This window comes from Monodelphis domestica, chromosome 4 (genome assembly GCF_027887165.1).
Source record: "Monodelphis domestica isolate mMonDom1 chromosome 4, mMonDom1.pri, whole genome shotgun sequence".
Lineage (NCBI taxonomy): Eukaryota > Metazoa > Chordata > Mammalia > Didelphimorphia > Didelphidae > Monodelphis > Monodelphis domestica.
The window spans coordinates 367,522,946-367,544,014 of record NC_077230.1 but is presented as its reverse complement, the minus strand read 5'-3'; the positions used below and the strand labels follow the sequence as shown (position 1 = coordinate 367,544,014).

Here is a 21,069-nt window from a genome sequence, read left to right as displayed (position 1 = left end):
TTCAACAAGCATTTTCCAGAGATTTTAGCCTGGAATACCCTCAAAACACCAACGAGAGGAAAGTTCTGAGAAAAAGTGAAGAATTCCCAAGAATGGGAGGAGGTAATCCCCTATATTTGTGTTGTTGAACTTATGTCACAAGTGACAGATGGGGTAGCTTCCCTCCCCTTCTCCAACATGCCTGAGGGCATTTTTAATATCACACACCTCTCTGCCCAGTAGCCCAGTGGGAGAACTTCCCCTCCCGTCTGGGCTGTAAGGGGGTGGCTTGCATTTGGAATGAGGGTTGCAGTTTGGGTACTCAATCTATAAAAGGTTTGCCACCACTACCCTAGACCTCAATAAATCTCAAAACCTTGATCCTGGCAATTGCTACTCTAGCACCCTGGATACATTCTGTATCAGCCTTGAATAAATACTTTCAAGCCTTCCTTTGCTTTCCCACAACAAATTCATTCTCCAACAACATTATGACAACCCATACCTCACAACTGTCCAGTCAATACCTAAAATTCAACATGTCCAAAATGGGAATCCATTATCTTATCTGGAAGGGAACTAAAGACCATATTGGGCAATTTAATGAATTTAATAGAATACATTTTTGATATAATCATTGCTCCATAATCCTTCTGTTCTACTTTTATTGACTTCAAACTTCATGCCTTACACTTTTTTGGACATTTTCTCCTTATGTTCTCCAACTATAACTCCCCTCCCCCCCAATGAAAATCACTGTCACCATTATACCTTTCAAATGGCTCTTTCTCATTTTCCTACAAACATGCCCAGGTCTCCCAATTCTATTTTTTTAAAAAAATTCCTCCTCCTAGCTTCCAGTCAATTTTCTGGCCTACCTATCTCCATGAAAAGGAAACTATATCCAATATTTCAAATTCCTCACTATTCGCTTTCTGATCAACTCCTTTTGACTAAATTTCTATCCTTATAACTCTGAAAACTTTTATTTCAACTTCTATAGCCAATCGTTCAATAGTCATAACCAACCGTTCAATAATATTCCTCCCACCGAGTTCTCATCCTCCATGACCCATCAATGGCATTTTACAATTATGATTTTGTACTTCCATCAAGATAATCTTGTCTCTGAGGCTCTTTTAATATCATACTCTCCTGGTTCTTCTCTGACTTCCTTGTTTATGCCTTTGTTCTCCTCCAGCACAGGAGGATGCTAAAAATCACAGAAAAGAGCCTGGAAGGAATGTTAAAGAAACCATCCAGATTTCCTCAATTTATAGATAAGGAAACTGAGACATAGAGAGGCTAAGTCATTTCCCAATGTCACAAAGGTAATTTGTGCAGATTTTCAATAAATACTAATTGTTTAAAGAAAATATAATTAAAATTTTATGTGAAATCAAGATGTAGCCTTTAGTTAATTAACTCATATGGTATATATAGTGAATACAAAATAAACACTTGCTTTTCCCTGACTCATCATTGCATCAACACTAAGAAAGCAGTATTGACTTCTACATAAGGATTTTGATCCCTTCCTCACTAAATGTAAATTAATAAACTGGCATTTTGCTTAATCAATCATTTTTACCATTTGTTTAGTGTGAATTAGTTCCCCAAAATCTGATCAGTTCCAAAAGCACAAAACAAAACTAACAGTCAGCCTTCAATACGAAATGATCCATGCATGTACATAAGAATGGGTTTGTTATACAGGCAACACTGAGATTGGTTGTCAACACACAAGTACTTCCAAGGTTTTTCATCTATTTTCTTTCAGGACATTTTAGTGAGGTCAAGATCACAGCTTCAATCAATCAACAAGCATTTACTAATTGCTGATTGGGTGCCAGAGTTTAAACTATGGATTCAAATACAAAGGAATTTACATTTTGCGTGGGAATTCTATCTCATAGAAAGTTCATCTGCTTCATTTAATTTCCTGGATACAGGGAAGAATGAACAACAATAAAAGAAGTTGTACTAATATTGCTCAGTTGTTTCAATATTATCTGACTCTTCCAATCCACCTCCTATGAGCTCACTATCATAGCATCTAGGTGGTGCAGTGGACGGAGTACTGGGCCTGGAGTAAGGAAAACTCATCTTCCCCAGTTCAAATCCAGGAATGAAATGAAGGTTTGGGGTTCATGGTCCACTCTTTAATTAGAGAGACAGGGGATAATGAAGACGTATCAAGTCTGATAAGATCTTACATATCTTATTTGTGTCCTCAGAGCTTAGCATAGTGTCTAAAACAAAATACTAAACCAATATTATGATAAACTCCAGGGGCTCCCTAATGCCTCTAAGGTCAATTACAAAATCCTCTACTCAAACCTCTCATAACCTGTCCTTTCCCTTCCAGTTTCTGTCTCTCTCTCACCATTCCAAGACTCATTAATCGAGTGACATCAGCTTCCTTATTTGTTCCTCAAATAAGACACACAAACTCTTACCTTGTATTTTCTGTGGCTATTTGTCATGACTCTCCATCTCTGCCTTCTGGCACATACTTCAGCTAAAATCCCACAACTCATTAGAATGTGAGCTCCAGGAGGCTAAGGGCTACCTAAGCCTGGTATTATGCAAAGTGCTAACAGACTAAATATGATAGGGGTACAATGGAGAGCCTTGGGCTTAGAATCAACAAGATTCACATTCATGAGTTCAAACCCTGACACAGTGTGACAGAGCAAATCATTTAACCCCATTTGCCTTTTAAGAAATGTCAAAACAGTTCAATATTTTTACCAAGAAAACAGCAAAGGGAGTTAAAGAAAGTCAGACATCACTATAAACAACAAATCCTTTGATTTTTTAAAAAGTGAGAAATGCTACTATATCCCTTCCAGAGTAATTAACATAAACTTCCCTTTCATCAAAAAATAGTTTTTTTCATTATTACATCCTCAAACCAACCCATCCTTCTCAATTTCCTTATTCCTGGGATCAAGGACATTATTATCCTTCTAAGTTGTACAGGCTCAAAATCTTAAAAGTCATTCTTAATTCCTCATTCCCCTCAAACTATCCAATCACTGGGCAAATCTTGTCTCTTCAATTTCTAAAACTCCTTCTGTAAGAATATTATCCATTTCCTCTTAAAAGGGTAAAATATTCAAGATACAGAAAAAAGCATACACTTTTGGACAGGGCAAAAGTGTAATTTGTTTTACTTAAGTGCTAATTTGTTACAAGGAATGTGTGTGTCTCCCCATTCTCCCTGCCCTAATTAGGGAATGGACAGGAAGAGTTTTAATCAAAGAACTCCCGAAAGAAAAAAATCATTGAAGAATTTTTACATGCATTGAAAGAAAATAGAAAAGTTCAGAAGGAAACAAGTGGGACAGCTTTGAAAGTAACAGAACAAATTTATTACACACCTTTAAAAAAAGTATGCTATACAGAATAATCAGTTTCACATCTAATGCTCTTTTTCTTTTCTACTTTATATATAGAAATATCTGGTGGTTTTTTAATGTTTTGGAAGTTTAGAACATTAAATTTTCAAGTGGTCATATTCATTACCTTTTTTAAAAATTTTCTTTCCTGTAATAAATTTTCTGTGCTAATCACTCTAGTGAAACTACTCTTTTTCAAGTAACCAACAACTTTTTTTAAATTAAAAAACCATTTTCACTCCTCATTATCCTAGATCATTCTGCTGTATTTGACATATTTCACTCTTCCCATCCTTTGCTTCTTGAAACACTTTTTCTTAGATTCCATAATACTATACTATTCTGAAGAAGTAGGAATCCGTCAATTGGGGAAAAGCTTAACAATAATAGTACATCAATGTACTGGAAAACTTCTGTGCTGTTTGAAATGAATACACAGAAGCATAGGAAGAATTACATGAACTGATGCAAATTGAAGTAAGCAAAGCCAAGAAATAATAAACACAATGACCTCAACAAGGCAAACAGAAAGAACCAATATGACAACAGAAAATGCATGACTTACTGGACTTCTAAAACCATGTCTACCCTGAAACTTATCTCATTGCTGGGGGGTCTTTCTCACTCTTACCATGCATGCTCACATTAGAATACTGATTTGTAAGACTTTTTCCCTTCCCTTCTGAGTGAATTCCTCCAGGAGCTTCTATTTTGTGGAAGGACCCAAATAGATTTCCTTAACTTCGCCCAAGGACCTGTTCCTGCCTTTCTGGATTTCAAAATCACTTCTTTCTTTTTCTTTCTTTTAAACCCTTACCTTCTACCTTAGTTAGAAGAACAATAAAGGCTAGACAATGGGTGTCAAATGACTTGCCCAGAGTCACATAGATTTGAACATAGGACCTCCTATCTCTAGGTCTGGGGTTCCGACTCCACTGAGCTACCCAACTGCATCTCCATGTGTTTCATTTTTCTTTTAGTGGTTAGTATAGTGCCTAGAATATAGTAATCATTTAACAAATTTTTCTTTCTTTTCCTCCTACCTTACACTACTTACCCAAATTCTAGACAGTCTTAAAAGCACTTTAGAAAGATACCAACCAGATAGTTTCCTGTACTACTTCAATCTGATTTCCTTTCTACCTTCCTTTCCCCTCCTTGAACCTCCATATTTTCTTACCTGACCATAAAATACAGAAGTGAAGTACATTTTCAAATGTTTGTTGAAGAATGCTTCATTTTAAAATTTAAACTGAATCTTTGGTCTTAGAATCATGCCTAGATTTGGAAGGTATCTCAGACATCATCTATTTTAAATTTATCCAAATCATGCAGCCCAGCTATCACAGCACTGACAAAAGGCTTCAAGAGCTTTTGAGGACCTTAAGGGGAAAAAAATCCATTTTTGGAGAACTCAAATCTAAACTCTAGAATTCTTTACTAGCTGGTTTTTCAGAATCCATTTTCTTCTTAATTTATTCATATCACTCACCTGCATAAGAACACGTATGCCATTACTGATGGCATCAAATTAAACTTTATCAGAATTGTCTATCATGTATTCCAAAGTCATTAATTTCATTAACACTTCTGCAAACATAATTCAGGCCAGAATTTTCCACAAACCCTTTTGAATACTAGATTTCAAACAAAATTCAAGTACAATCAACATTTTAAAAAATGTTTTAATACATTTTAAAAAATGTATTATCAGACTGAAATATTATTCAAAATTCCTGCATGATGAAACAGCTTTCTCTTGAAATCTCTTTTTCATCATAAAATGAAACATCCCTAATCCCAATGAATGGAGAGAGAATAAAACAAAGGAAAATTATCAGGCAGAAGATGATTAAAATAGTACCAGACATGAACTCTTAATATTAATCTCCAATTTGGGTTTTAATGAGACTGCTCTCTCCTGTCCAAGTTTGTTATGTGTTCCTTTGGTTTGATCGCTTTTTCTCAAGTTCCTTTCCTGGACCATAATGGTCCAAACTCCAAAACTGGAAATGTTCCCCAAGGTTCTGTTGTAGACCTGTATCTCTTTCAACACTTCCTTTTGGAAACTTCAGCAACTCCCATTGATTTAACTGTCAACTCCATGAAGATCTAGATATCCAATCCTAGTGTCTCCTCTGAGCTTCAGTTCTGAATCACCAAATTCATTATTGGACATTTCAAACTAAATACCTGGAGATATCTTAAAACTCAACACATCGAAAAATGAACTAATTATCCCTCCTGCCAATCCTTTCAACTTTTAAACTTCCCTGTGGCTGTTGAAGGTATCTTTCCAGGCTTTCTGGTTGGTAATCTTGGTATTGTCCTGTGATCTTTTCTCTCCCTCATTCCACATACATGAACAATTGCTGAATTTTGCTACCTTCATAATACCTTATGAATTTGATTCCTCCTCAGTTCTCACATAGTTTCAGTCTCAATTCAATTACTGCACAGCCTCCTTATCAATCTGTTTCAAGTCTTAAGCCACTCCAGTCCTTTCTATACAATGCTACCAAAGTAATTTTAGTGCAAATATGACCATAAGGATCTCCTATTCAACTAATTTAGGAGCGTGCTACTGCCTTCAGAATATTAACTTCTATGTTAAGCTTTAAAAATTTTACACAAATCCCAACCTAATTTTTCAGTCACATCAGCTATTACCCCAACCCCACCTCCAATTTTGTGATCCAGTGACAATGACCACCTTCTCTGCTCTTCACAAATGACACTTCACTTCCATCTCTGTGATTTTATACTGGTTATCATCTGTGACTGGAATGGACCTTATTATTTCAGCCCTCCACTCCCAGCAGCTTATGCCTGTCCTCATCTTGAGGGCTACAATCCTCTCAACCACACTATCTTGTATTTAACTACTACTGGGTACAGAATTGTGTACTCATTCACTTGCTATCTATTTTGTCCTTGATATATATATATATATATATATATATATATATATATATATATATATATATATATATATATATATATATATATATATATCTTTGTGGTCCCCACCATTAGAATGTAAGCGCCTTACAAATACAGATTTTTTCATTATTTGGATTTGTGACAAACATATAGCAAATTCTTTTGACTGACAGCTTCAGGTAAGACTAAGAATAAGGAAACTGCTGTCCCACACATTTTTATAAGTTTCTCAAAACATGTCTGTCTATATATAATTTGCAAGAGGCAAAAATAATGACCTTAGAAAATAGCAACAGGATGATTGCATTTTGGGGCAGTAACCATGGGTTTTGTTTTATGGAGTATTGCTAGGATTTGAACCCAGACATTGTTTTATAGTTCTGTCGTTTGTCTTTTTTTTTTAAATATTGAAGAGTGAACATTCAACTATCAATTCAACGCAAACTTAAGAATTCACTAGTCTCATGCTTCTTCATGTTGATTTATATCAATACAATTTTAATTACTTGAGTTGTTAATAGAAAAAAAAGCCCCTTTACTATTTCTAGTATCAACTGAATAATTATACGGACTTCTATTATACTCCATACAATGCTGAAGTTCCTATATAAAGTTACAATTCAATATAGGAACTAAACAAAGGATTTTTAAAAAATCAAATGCAGATAAAAAGGGAATAAAATGTTAAGACTGATGGAACCAATACTGAAATTCCCAAATAAACTTGTATTAAATTTGGTGATTCAAAAATGTTAAAGAGTGGGGGCAGCTAAGTGGTTCAGTGGATTGAGAGTCAGGCCTAGAGATAGGAGGTCCTAGGTTCAAATCTGCCCCCAGACACTTCCCAGCTGTGTGACCCTGGGCAAGTCACTTGACCCCCATTGCCTAGCCCTTACCACTCTTCTGCCTTGGAGCCAATACACAGTATTGGCTCCAAGACAGAAGGTAAGGGTTTAAAAAAAAAAAGTTAAAGAAATATATTCCTATCTCCCATAAGAAAATGATTTAGATGGCTTTTTTAAAAAAGTAATTCTCTACTAAAAAAATGTAAGCAAAAACTCAAACATGTAAATGTATGTAATAAATATATTATTATGTATATACCATTTGTTTTATGTGCTACTTGTCATGGTCAAGATGCCTCTCCAGAGTTTCATATTGTGGATACAGGTGTTAAACTATACAAATCACTACTTGACAAGTTATACACACTATACTGAATTAAATATAGGCCACAATCTACCTCCTCTCCCCCTCAATCTGGCTTGTAGAAAATCTGCATATATCATTTTTATCAGTTCATCTGTCCCTTCTCTATCCCACAAAGATATCTCATTTTATGTCCACAGTCTATATTTGTAGACCAGTATGATTCTAATGCTTTGAAAACACATAAACGTGGGATCAAAGTCACTCCCCCTATTCCTTTAATTTACCCGCAGAGCTGGTAATTTAATATTCATCTCTATATTACAAACAAGAAGAAATAAGTATATAAAGGGAAAGTCCAACTTTAAAGATCTTAAGTTGTTTAATGCAAACTAACCAAACATCTGTACATTTTAATGTGGGTCCTTCTATCATGTGTTTTCAAATTAATTCATACACACTATACACCCATTCACAGAAATAGGCGAAATAGCTAAGAAAGTATTCTCTACATTACGGAGGATGGAAAAGTCTACTTATTTTTTTCGATAATTTAAAAAACAAAACTGCTACAATATCCAACATAATCTACTATATTTGTGTTCATATATTTCTTATGTGTGTATGACAACAATAAGAATTATTCTTTACTGACCTCCTTAATCGCGTCTTCACTAGGTAACATGGAGCACAAACATGTGATATAAGCTTGGCGAAAAGATGACACATTGGAAATTTCTTTAGATTCCGCACACAGTTTTGACAAAGAAGTAGCTTGTGTGATACAGTTTGACTTCAACAAGTGTTTTATTCGCATCTGCAGAAAGGAAGGTCCTTCTCGTGCAAGAAATCTATTGGCTAAGGAAAGAAAAAACATGTTTTCACAACTGACTAACAAGCTCTAACTTGTCTAATTGTAGCTCAGGCAATTGTAGAGATTATTAGACCAAGAAAAGGAATTTTATATTTGTTTAGTATTTGAGCAAGATAAGGAAACCCCAAATACTGTGACAAGAATATCTAATCTGGCCTCAAAAGTTACCACTTTTGATAGCTATTCTAGAGAAAGGATAATCAAAAATAAATTAAATGTATGGGCAATAACTTAAGTGGGCCAGAAGTTTCTTTAGTTCACTTGAGTTACTGAAGAAAATTATCCAGTTTTTAAGCAAAATGAATTGTTTTAATCATCTTCTCTAATGGATTAATCCTTGACTTTCTGGAAGATATGCTAAGGTCCACTGTAGGACTGAGATTATGGAATATGCCTACCTCTAAACTACCAATCTCTCTGCCTGATGAAACTTTACACATCACTTCAAAGCCTAGCATATATGCCATCTCTTCCATGAAGATCTCGTCAGTCCTCCTTTTTGAACCACCACACCATTCTGTACCTTTCTCTTGTGGCCACTTAACACAATCCAACCCTCATGTTATTGAAGTTTACATGGTTTATCCCCTGTCCTTGATTGAAAGGCCTTGAAATAGAAGCCTAGCTTTAATTCAACTTTGACAGGAGTCTACATAGAGCAAGTGCTTAATAAATCTTTACTTAATTAATATATAAAAGGCAGCTATCTAACAAATTATTAATTTCTTCAAGAACAAAGTGTGCATTTCTTTAATGAGAAAACTATAATAATTAAGTACATGGAACAGTTTATTCATCTGTAAAATTAGGTAAAATGGAACTAGATGATGTCAATGTATTCTTCTAATCCAAAATCCTATTATACCAAGCATTAGGTAAGGTAATAGGTCACAAGCGCCCCCAGGGGGAAGGGGGGGGGCGGGAGGAGAGAAGGGCCAAAGACAGAAGGACTAGCTAAGCCTAGAGGAAAGCTTAGTTTCCAATCTGGCCTCAGACACTTCCTAACTGTGTCACTTACTCCCGAATGCCTATCCCTAAGAACTCTATAATAAGATCTTTTCTTAATGGGAATTTTCATTTTCATAGCAGTCTTATTTTTCATTATAACACTCCTTTTTGGCTGAAAGCATCTCTAACCATAGGCAGAAAATTTTAAAAGGTAACACAGAAAACTTAAAAGCTGTAAAATTCTGAAAATCACCAACCTAAATCACTTCAGAATGAATGGCATTTATAGGCTAGTTTAACACACTAGTGCTAACAAATGAAATTTAATATTTAAACAATAAAGTCAAGTTAATCATTTCAGGTTTCCCAGACAATTCTATGACAAATTGTATAATCATGAAATTCTGAAAATTAAGACTACCTAATCAAGTTCCAACTGTCATTTTACCCACAAGCAAGTACTTAATTAATGACAATACTTACCTTCCTCTACCTCTACTGGTTGCTGAGACAGGATTTTAAGAAGGATTGGGTTTTTCCACACACCTTCTTTGGTAATATCAACCAAGACTTGGAGGTTATTATTTCCAAATTCCAACAAAGCATCATGTGAGTCCTGGGAACCAAAAATAAATCCAGTAAATAGAAAGTTAAAACACCAGAATCTGCTCTGAAAAGGGACATATATTTTGTCCAATTACAACTAAGAATATAATACCTATTGTGTGCTCCAAGAGCTCTTAACTCCAGTGTTAAAAAAAAAAGTAAAAGGCTTTGGGGTTCCTTAGGGCTTTTCCCCTCATGATTGTTTTTATGCAATCTTGGTACATATACCTTGCTTGGGTAGTTCAATGAGCTGGTCTCAGAGATGAATAAAAGCAGTACATGAGAGTAGAAGCATTTAAGAAACTGTAGCTCTTTCAATGGTATCATGCTACTATCCAAAACCATTATTTTCCTAATCAATGTTATGTGACTATATAAGGTAAACATAACTTTCAAAGAATCATCATAATTATAGCTAGCAGTTATACAGCATGTTACAGATGACAAAGCACTTTACCAATATTATTTCATTTGATCCTCAAAATAATCTGAGGAAGGTGCCATTACCATTTCCTTCTTAGAAAAATGGAAACTACAGCTGATTCTATTCCTTGCCTGAGGTTACATAGCAAAGAGCCACAGAGATAAAATATACACATAGGCTTTGACTCCTAATCCCTTACTAGATAGATTGTTCTAACACTGCAAAGTACAAAAGGGTATTGGAGGTTCACAGTAGGTGTAACTCATTTACAGGTATAAATAATCCATGGTAGATTATCAAAGATGACATAAGAAGTTAATGCATCATCAAGAACCTATATGACCAGCAAAGCAGACTGACCAAGAGTTATCCTACTACTCACAAAATGTTAGGAAACCTAAAGAAGTGCATTAGCACATTTGTATATCTTCTATGAATGGTTTATCTGAGGACATGAACAAGAGAGCACCTTTGGAGGACCACCTTCAATAACTACATGAATCCATTCAAGTATTAAGATTTAAGAATTAAACTAAATTTTGAATTTAAAAAAATGTTCTTTGTTGGTTTCATATTTCTGTGTTGGAACTAAATAAGACTGCACAATGGAGACAAGATGAAACACTGATTGGCCTAATTACCAGAAGCCTGTTTGAACAAAAATGAGCACCGAAGACTGAAAATACAATTAGCTGTGATTGATAGAGAATCTTTAGTAACTTCCAGTGCCGCTTTCATATGCTTCTCCAATATATGTGTGTGCGTGTGTGTACGCACATGTGTGTTTGTTTTAAGTGCTATTTAAATTCTTACATTCCAGTTGAGTTAGTGCATAGAAGGGACCAAAAAAGATTATGGAGATTTAATCTTCAGAAACTCTGAAGTTTAAGTTTCACTATGATTACTTATATGTATATAAACTCTATATCATTATTCTAAAGGGAAATTGTTTGAAATGGAAAAAGTCAAGCCTTAATGCTCACCTAGGAAAGAATGAACTCCCAGTGGTTAATCAAATAGGTAGCAGGGATGCAAGCCCAGCAAAGTCAACTAGCTACAAAATGGATTTCTAGAGTATACAGTTTGTTTCTTACTGAGGTGCCCTGTCCTCCCTTGCATTGGAACCAACTTCCCCAAAGCCTTATATGGGACAGAACATAGTTCCATGGCTTGTTGAACATTTTCAAAGACTAACATCCTGAACTCACAGTCTTCAAGGGGGCTGTTTCCAAGTCTCGCTTTTGAAGTTTATTTACAGGTTGTGTGATCCTGAACAAACCCTAAAACTCATTAACACTTTCAAGTACCTGTATTTACCTAATGAGAATAATAATCAGTAATCACAGAGGGCTATTATGAGGACCAAAGAAGATGTCTGTAAAGAACCATATAAATGTAGATGATCATTATTTATTATTATGCCTATTATGAGGAGTGCTATGCCCCAAAGGAGTTATAATCACTTCCAATTACAAAGCACAATAAAGTATGAAGGGAAGTTTTAAGAATATTTTATCCATTTTGCAGATAAAAAGATCAAGGCTTAAAGAAGTGAAGTATATGACCTGTCTATAGCTAGTAAATGCCAGAACTAGGCTATACAAAATAATGCATTTTATAAAACAGTGATCAATCCTGAATTCAGGACAAATGATCTAACAAAACTCATTTACTCATGTTCATTGCAAAGCCAGAATACTTAAAATGTAAAAATTGCTAGATAATCCAGGATGAATGGCTAACAGTTATAAACTCCATTTAGAACAGCAATTAAAACCCAGGCCAAAGAGCCTAATTGTAGATGAAAGTTGTGGTAATCAAGAGTTTCATATGTCTTTCAAAGTTGATAACTGTAAATTGTTCTCCTAATTACATTTTATATCATTTTGAAAAACAACTGCTTTATCTAGTACAATAGTATTCATATACTATAATTATTTTACCCATTCCCCAATTAAAAGGCATTCCCATAGTTTCCAATTCTTTGTCACCACAAAAAGAGCTGCTATACATATTTTGTACAAATGGTTCCTTTTCTTGTATATTTGATCTCTTTGAGATATAGATATAGTATTTATATAGCTTAACAGCTTTTAGGTTGTAGTTCCAAATAAAGCAAAGATTTCAAATAAAAATACTCAATACTATTCATGTAGAAAAGATAGTGCATTAGTCTGACTTGAAAATGAATGACTAGGAGGCACCTGGGTGGCTAACTGGACCTCAGACACTTCCTTGTTGTGTGACCCTGGGCAAGTCACTTAACACCACTGCCTAGCTCCTACTGCTCTTTCTGTCTTGGAACCAATTCAAAGTATTGATTCTAAGATGGAAGGTAAGGATTGGGGGGTTAGGGGAGAGAAGAGATGAAGAAGACAGAAGACAAGAAACTGAATGAATAGTTTATTTCAAGAATGGTAATTACTAGATGCAATTATGAAAGTTCTCTAGTGAAGTGCCACAGGGATTGTCCCTGGGCTATCAATCATTTCTGACAATTATTTGGATAAAGGTACAGGTGGAATGCTTATCAAATTTGTAGATGATGCAAAATTAGGACGGCAAACCCAATATATTTACATGCCAGAATCAGGATTCAAAAAGATCAGGATAGGATAGAACACTAAAAAGAATCAAAGATAAATGTTAATTTAAAAAAGAAAAAAGGAAGTCTCACACTTGGAATGAAAAAAATAATCAACTTCACAAGCACAAGATGAGGGAATGATGGCTATATAGCAGCTTCTCTGAAAATGTCTTAAGGATTGTAGTAGATTAGAAGTTCAACATAAACCAAAAATGTAACTGGGCAACTGAGAAAAGTTCATGTGAACTTCATCCTTAACAAATAAAGCCAAAGTGTCTGGTTCTGGAAATAAAATAGTCCTGCTATACTGGTCAGACAATCTGGAGTACTGTGTTCTGTTCTGAATATCACATTTTAGGAAAGAAGTGTTAAGGTGGAAAGCAGACAGAAGATGGTAACTAGGAGGGAGGATAATCTCTATTTAAGGCACAGTTGAAGGACCTGGGAAGATTATAGAAGAGAAAGTTTAAAGAAAATAGAAGAGTTCATTCCAAGTATATGAAGGACTATAAAATAGTCTTGCTATACTGGTACATGGTACAATGGATAAAGTCCTGCACTTGGAATCAGAAAGAACTGAGTTCAAATGTGGCCATAGACTCTTACTACTTGTATAACCTTTAGCAATTTCCTCACTTAACATTTTTCAGTCTCAATTTCCTCGACAGCAAAATGGGAATGTTTATAGTACCTAGCCCCTCAGGACTGCTGCAAAGATAAAATAAAAAGAGATAATATTAGTAAAGCACTTTGCAAGCCTTAAAGAATCACATAAATTCTAGAAAACAATGGATAAATATTGCAAAGTGTCATATTTAGTTTTAAGAAAAAAATATCCTAACTATTAAAACTAGCTGAAAATAGCCTTGTCAACCTCAGGAGGCAATGGGTTTCCTCTTACTAGACAGTCTTCAACCCAAAGCTGGAAAGATCAATTTTGGGTGGGTTATAAAGAATAGCAACTCAGTTTCTACCAAAATGGCTGCCTGAAAAGGATACAGACTGCCCAACTCTCACAGATATAACTCCCCCCCCCCAAAACATTAAGAAACCCAATGGGAAATTATAGTGACTACTTCTACTCTAGAACTATAAAAAAGTCAACCATCAAGAAGAGGATGGAGGATAGTTGGCTAAAAAGAGCACAAGAGCAGAGACAGCAAACAATGTCTGCAAAAGACTCTTTGACAGGAGGCATTAAAAACAGGGCCCCTTGAGAAAGCCTTAAGCTCTGGTCACCTTCAGTCAATCAATAAACATATATTAAATAATCACTATTGTCCAGCAAGGAGGAAATCTATAAAAAGAGAGCAGTGCTGAGGTCATAAGATCTCAGGTCAAGTGGCTGTGTTCTGAAATACCAGAGTGCCCTGAATATTCAATTCATGACTCTAAATTTAAAGATCCAGGAGAATTGGGGATGGTGATAACCCTGGGAGTTAAGGATCAGACCAAAAACAAGCATTAACTGACAGTACTGGCTTCTCTATTCCCATCCAAAAGGTATAGCAAGAGTTAGAGTCCGGTCCTGGAACAAAGCTCCAATTTACAAACTAGGAGGAAGGAAACAAGCATTTATTTAACACCTACTACATCCTAGGAACTTTACAAGTTTTATAACTTTATAAATTTAATTTACAAATTTACAGATCTACAAATAAAATCTTATTTAATCCTTACAACAACCCTTCAAGTTAGACTCTGTTCTCATTATCCCAATTTGACAGTTGAGGAAAATAATGTAAACAGAGGTTAAGTGATTTGCCCAGTATCACACAAATGCATTATTGAACTCAAGTACTACAGACTTTGGTGCTAGATCCACTAAGTAAGAGATGGATAAACTGAAGAAAACACTATCTGGTAGCAAAAGCTATTAAGGAACAAGCTGTATAGAGGATAAGTAACTTAGAAGAGAAAGTGGTAAACCTTATTAAGGAATAATCCCTGAAAACTAGAAAAGGAAAGAGAAATTGTTGGCTCCATGAGATAGCTATAGTAGAACAAAATTAAAAGTTAAAAAAAAAAACACCTTATTTTCTGTCAGAGAACTTTAAGACAGAAGGACATGGGCTAGGCAAACAGTATTAAATGACTTGCCCAAGATCATATAGCTAGAAACTCAATGAAGACAGATTTGAAACCCAGTCCTCCTGACTCCAGGTCTAGTGCTCTATCTAGTGTGCTACCTATCTGCCTCCAAAATAATATTTTTATGAACCAGGAAAAAATAAAAAGATAACTTGTTATCTTTCATTAAAGTAAAGAACTGACCTGGAAAACAGTTATTTTAAGGGGGCAATTTAAGAATCATTTAACTCTCTGAAAACCACGCTAGAAAACAAGCGGTACCCTATATTTTAACAAATCACAAATTAAAACTATCCAGTATAATAGAACCAGAAAGCAAAGCAAAGATAGACTAACAATCACATCCTGAAAGGGACTCAAAAAAGAAATGTCCCAAAACATAAAGGTCAAAATTCAGAGCTCCCATGACAATACAGTAGTATTAGAAACATCCAGAAGTCCAAGGAACTACAATCAAAATCACACAAAACCTGGCAGATTCTATTAAATAAAAATACAAGAAAATTGTCTGGAATACAATATTCCAAAAGACAAATGCATACAACCAAGAATAATTTACCCTGCAAAACTGAGCATCATCTTACAGAGAAAAATATAGATCTTTAATGGAATAAAGGACTTTTAAGCATTTCTAATGAAAGAAAACAGCAGAACTTTTGAAATACAAATCCAAAGCATGGAGAGAAACAAAAGTTTCTCCAAGGTAAATTGATTTGAGCAACTCCAAGGAGCTGTATTAAGATATAGGGCTAACATTCTAACAGAGGAGAAGAAATACATATTACTTCAGAACCTGAATTGTTTGAAAAGGGTACTGGAGGAGATAAATGAAAAAACCGAGATATTTGGCAGTGAACTGGGTCTGTGCCTAAGGCTTTGAATTACGGAGAGGAAAAAAAAATGAAAAAATACACTAATGTATAAAAAGGGAATAGAATTTACAACTTCTCATAATTGGGATGTCTGAGAAGAGAAGTAGATACAAGGTAATGAGGATATAGGAGAGTATAAAATAAACCTCATTCTTATTTGAAACAAAGGAAGGCTGAATATATACATAGTTAAGAAGAGAACTACATTAAATTCCACAGAGAACTAAGTAAGGATGGGGACAGGAACCGGGACTGTGGACTCTTTAAAGAGGAAAGAGAATACCAGGGACAGAAAATCTTTAAGCAAAACAAACTTACTGATTCTAAAAAAGAAAGTTTTAAAGAAGAAAAGAGAAAAGCAAAGAAAGGACTCTTAAAACAACTGAGGCGTGGGCTAACAGATAGTGGTAAATGCATGCAATAGAACTTAATTGCTCTGTAAGAAATGATCAAAGAAACAATTTCAGAGAATCTTCTGTAGGAAGTATTGATGCACTTTCAAATAAAACCAGAATGATTTATACAAGGAAAACCACACTGTAGAAAGAACAGTAACTGATAAAAGCAATGACCAACTTTACTGATCCAGAATAGTGACCTATGGAGGGCCTAAGATGAAGCATATTATATACTTCCTGACAGCTGGTGAACACATGATACAGTAAGATTTTAATTACTGGACATGGCTATTGTGTTAAATCATTTTACTTGATTATGCTTGGTTTTTAGTGGAGGAGGGAGGAGTTAGAAATATTGATGCCAAAAAATTTAAAGCCCTGATATATTTTTTAAACATTCAAAAAAGAGTTTGATAAAATAAGTTCAGGAGAAAACTATGTGACTCAGTGGATAACGCCAGGCCATGAGACCAGAGGTGCTGGATTCAAATCTCAACTGATACTCCATAGCTGTATCACCCTGGGCAATTCACTTAACTCACATTATCTTACAACTCTTCTGCTTTCCAACTAATAATCAGTTTTGATTCTAAGTCAGAAGATAAGGGTTTTAAAACATTTTTTAAAGGAGGTTGACTAAAAACACTTCAAATAAAGCAAGTAGAATTATGTGCTTCAAAAAAAGTGGTATAAAATGGGAATTCAGAATTTCTTAGAGAATGTTTTTTCTGTATTTCTGTATTTTTTAGTGTTTAATTTCAGAATTAATAAACAGATTAAAAAGTATAAAATGAATAGCACCTGCCTCATAGGGATGTTGTAAAGATCAAATATGATGATATATGTAAAGCTCTTTGCAAATACAAAAGCACTTTATGAGTTACATCTATGATTATTAGAAAGATCTTTCTTTGTGTATTGGTTGAAATAAGATTACCACAGATATCCCTTACAACTTTGAGATTCCTTGAGGTCACTTTGTGAAATAATTATCTCTTATATCACCTCCCACAGTGCTGAGCACCTATATGGTATTTCGTAAACAAATGAAGAAGAAATGCATTTTCTAAGCATTTACTGGGTACAGGCAAAAACTATTCTAAGTGCTAGAGATACAAATACATCCAAGCCCAACAGTTCTGGCCCTCAAGGACCTTATTTGCTTCTTCTTCTTTTTTTAAACCCTCACCTTCCATTTTGGAATCAATACTTTATGTTGGTTCCAAGGCAGAAGAGTGGTAAGGGCTAGGCAATGATGGTTAAGTGACTTGTCCAGGGTCACACAGCTAGGAAGTGTCTGAGGCCAGATTTGAACCTAGGACTGCCTGTCTCTAGGCCTGGTTCTCAATCCACTTAGCCAACCAGCTGCCCCCTAAGGAACTTATTTTCTAATAGTGAACAAGACCATTAGTGGAATGAAGATGGCCTAGAAATAGTGAGTTGGAACTGGATTCCAGTGTCTAGGAATATGGAGTCCAGCATATAAAAAGATGTGTGTGTGTGTGTGTGTGTGTGTGTGTGTGTGTGTGTGTGTGTGTGTGTGTGTGTGTGTGTGGTAAGGGTTAAATTTTAATGGTTTGACTGAAATATATGCTCAAAAATCTAAAATGACTTTAATAGCTTTTATTTACAGAAGAGGTGAAAAGCTTGAAAGTAGAGAAATACAAACATAGAGAAAGTATTTAGCCTATCTAAATATTGCTCTGGTGCTTGACTCAGACAGGATTTGTTGACCTTCAACTGGAATTAAACTCTCTCCAGGTCAGTAAAGGACAGCCAGCTACTATTCACTCACCCAAGTTCCCACCAAAGAGGTAGGTCAAAACAATCACTCAAGCTGACTTTCTTTCTTGAGCCAACCTTCTTCCTTAAGCTGACTTCCTTTCCTGAAGTCCAACTCCTTCCTAAAGTTGACATCCTTACCACCTCAGACATTCAGGGCCTTTTATAGTGGCTTCTTGTCTCCTCCCCTCTTCACAGGGGCTAATCATAGCTTCCAAACTGTCTAGCACTGCCCAGGGGGCAGTGTCTGTGGGATTCACACATCACATTTTCTGAAGGTATCAACTTTTATCAAAGGCCTCTGAAGGTCAATTTTTCATCAAAAGGTTCACAGTTAAAGGTATGAACCTTCCCGTAAAGTGAATACCCATCAAAAGAGCCCAAAGACCCCTGGCTGACTGAGATGTGAACTCTCCAAGTGGTTTTCCAGCTCCCCCACCCAGCCCAAGCAGGGGTACTTTAAGTTATTGCCAACCAAAGTGTTAACTCCAACTAGGTAAAGAGAATAGAGGATTCCCTTTTACAAGTGTAAATTCAGAATAGGCTAAGAGGACCAAGAATTTCCTTTCGCAGTGTGTGTGGCAGGGGTGGTGGTAGATGGAGGGCACATATAATGAAGATTGGATAAGCAAAAGCCCAGAATGCTAGTTGGGGAGCTTAGAGTGCCTAAACTAAAATGATCCTTCCTTTCTCAGCAGGAAGGAAAGTGAAGGGTGTCAAGATGTTACTGGGTGTAGAAATAGTAGGACTTGGCAAGAGATTGAACACAGGACATGAAAATAAGGAAAAGAATGACTTCAGAATAACAAACTTGGGTATGACCCTCAAAAGAAACAGAAATATGGAAGAGAAGTGGGTTGAGGAGAAAAGATAAATCTTATTTTAGACATATTGAATAAAGATGTCTGAAAGGCAGTCAGTGTTTCAGGGAGCAGTCTCAGTTCTCAGTGGCAGTGCAGCAGAAGGCACAGTGAAGAAGACCCCTGAACTCAACCTCAGTACAAACACCACCACAGACCTTTGATGGCTATGTGACCTTTGGCTGATCAATTTATTACTTATAGCCTCAATTTCCTCAGCTACAAAATGGGAATAATAGTATCTATCTCAAAGGATTTTCACTGAGGTGAAATAAGAAAACAACATGCATATAGTGCTTTGTGAACTTTAAAAGTGCCTAAGATTAAAAAAGCAACAGAATTGAGATTTGTACTTTGGTCTTTTTGCTGCAAATCCAGCAATCTTTCCCCTACTCTGTGCTACCTCTGATCTTTTACTCATGTAACATAACCTAGTCCAAAGAAGAGTATGGATAATGAAATGTTTATTTTAATAGTTTATATTATAACTTCTTAAAATAAATATTTGAAATCTTATTAAGAGTCTTATTTTATACATTACTAGTTTGGGGCAATGGAAATAAGCCAATTTAATTAATTAATTAAGCCATTTTCACATATACACTAAGAAAGGCTTTGAATGTACCTTTTGGACAGAACACCTGAAGGACCAAATCCCAGCCTTAAAAGTCTGAATTAAGTATTTTTAAGTTTGAGGTCTCACTAATTTTAATATATGAGGAGAAAGCAATAAGTTACCTTTAAGACTGAATCATATTACATTTTTTTTGAGCTGAAAAAAGACTCACCTGTATGGACTTATTAAAAGGTACCCATACTTCACATGGCAGTTCAGTTTCAGGCACAGAAAGCAAGAGCTCAAAACAACTCCTACAATAAGAGAAAGACAAAAATAGTAAAAAGCAGTTCAGGCCACAGTTGATAGTTTTTAGTATAATTTGAAACTAAATTTATGGGGCAGGTAGGTGGCTCAGTAGATTGTCAGACTTGGAGATAGGAGATCTGTGTTCAAATCTTACCTCAAACACTTCCAACCTCTGTGGCTCTAGGCAAGTCATTTAACCCTCACTATTCTTACAACTAGTTCTTACAACTTCTGTCTTGGAATACATAGTATTGATTCTAAGACAAAAGGTTAGAGTTTTCAATTAATTAATATTGAGGAAGGACTCCATGAAAGGGGAGAACCCCATCTTTCTTATGCTTTTACCTCATCCTTCAAAGCCTAAAATACAGAAGAAACTTAATAAATATTTGTTAATTAATACTTCTTGTACAAAACCACTTTTAATCTGTTTTAAAGTATAAATTCCTTAAATTACCTTTAAATATTTTCATCTAGGTACCTTAGGCAAGCCACTTGTATGCTTTAGCTTACCTAATTGTAAAATGGGGATAACATACCTCGTGTTATCATATGGATCAAATGAGATGATATTTATAAAGCACTTACCACAGTACCTGGCACATAGTAGGTACCATTATTATTATAAGAATTAATCTGTTAAGAAATAAGTTCAGAGGAATTGTTTCTTTTTTGAGTTTTCTTATTCAGTACCCAACATAATGCCATGAGTGCCTAGAGAGAGAGGTGGAGGGTGGAGTGCTCTAAGAACTTATTAGTTAAAGACATTTCATCCAATGTAGATCTACAAATGTTCTCTAATTCCCAGGATCAGAAGCTCTTGGAGCTCCTCAGGGTCAAAGTGACTTGCTGAAGGTTCCAAAATCAGTATTTGTCCAAAGAAAGTGAAAGACTTGAATCTAGGCCTTGAACCTCTCTAGCTGCCTCTTTATCCATTATGACAAACATGCTGCTTTGAACATAGTATACTTTTAAATGTTAAATTAGAACTAGAAAGTCAGTATTCCAGGTACTTTGGAGAATTTTTAAAAGGCATAAAAAGAATAAAGGGGGAAAAAAGGCATCCTAGTCTAAATGTTTCTATTCCCCTAATCCTTCCTAAGGGTATTTGCATTTTAAAAAAAGTATCCTATTAGGCCAAATGGATTTCTATGGTAAAATTTCAGTGGCATAATATGTAAAATATCAGGTCCTAAATTTACAACTGACAACATAAATTGAGTAGAATGAAGTGGCTCACCAAGGAGCATATCAAAAATGCCCCCAAGTCTCAAAATGCAGGTGCTA

General features: G+C 35.3%; 1 protein-coding gene across 2 annotated transcripts in view; it reads right to left on the bottom strand.

Moving 5' to 3' along the window:
• RLF (RLF zinc finger) overlaps positions 1-21,069 on the bottom strand; it is a 109,175-nt gene that overhangs the window by 39,272 nt on the left and 48,834 nt on the right. Inside the window, exons 3-5 of one of the 2 annotated variants that reach the window (XM_056795218.1) lie at positions 19,706-19,787; positions 9,781-9,913; positions 8,131-8,333 (exon numbers count right to left, since the gene is read on the bottom strand). In XM_056795218.1, coding sequence (XP_056651196.1) covers positions 8,131-8,333; positions 9,781-9,913; positions 19,706-19,787 — 418 coding nt within the window. Of the gene's footprint in view, positions 1-8,130; positions 8,334-9,780; positions 9,914-19,705; positions 19,788-21,069 lie in introns of those variants that run through there. The other variant, XM_016422520.2, reaches the window with a different exon arrangement.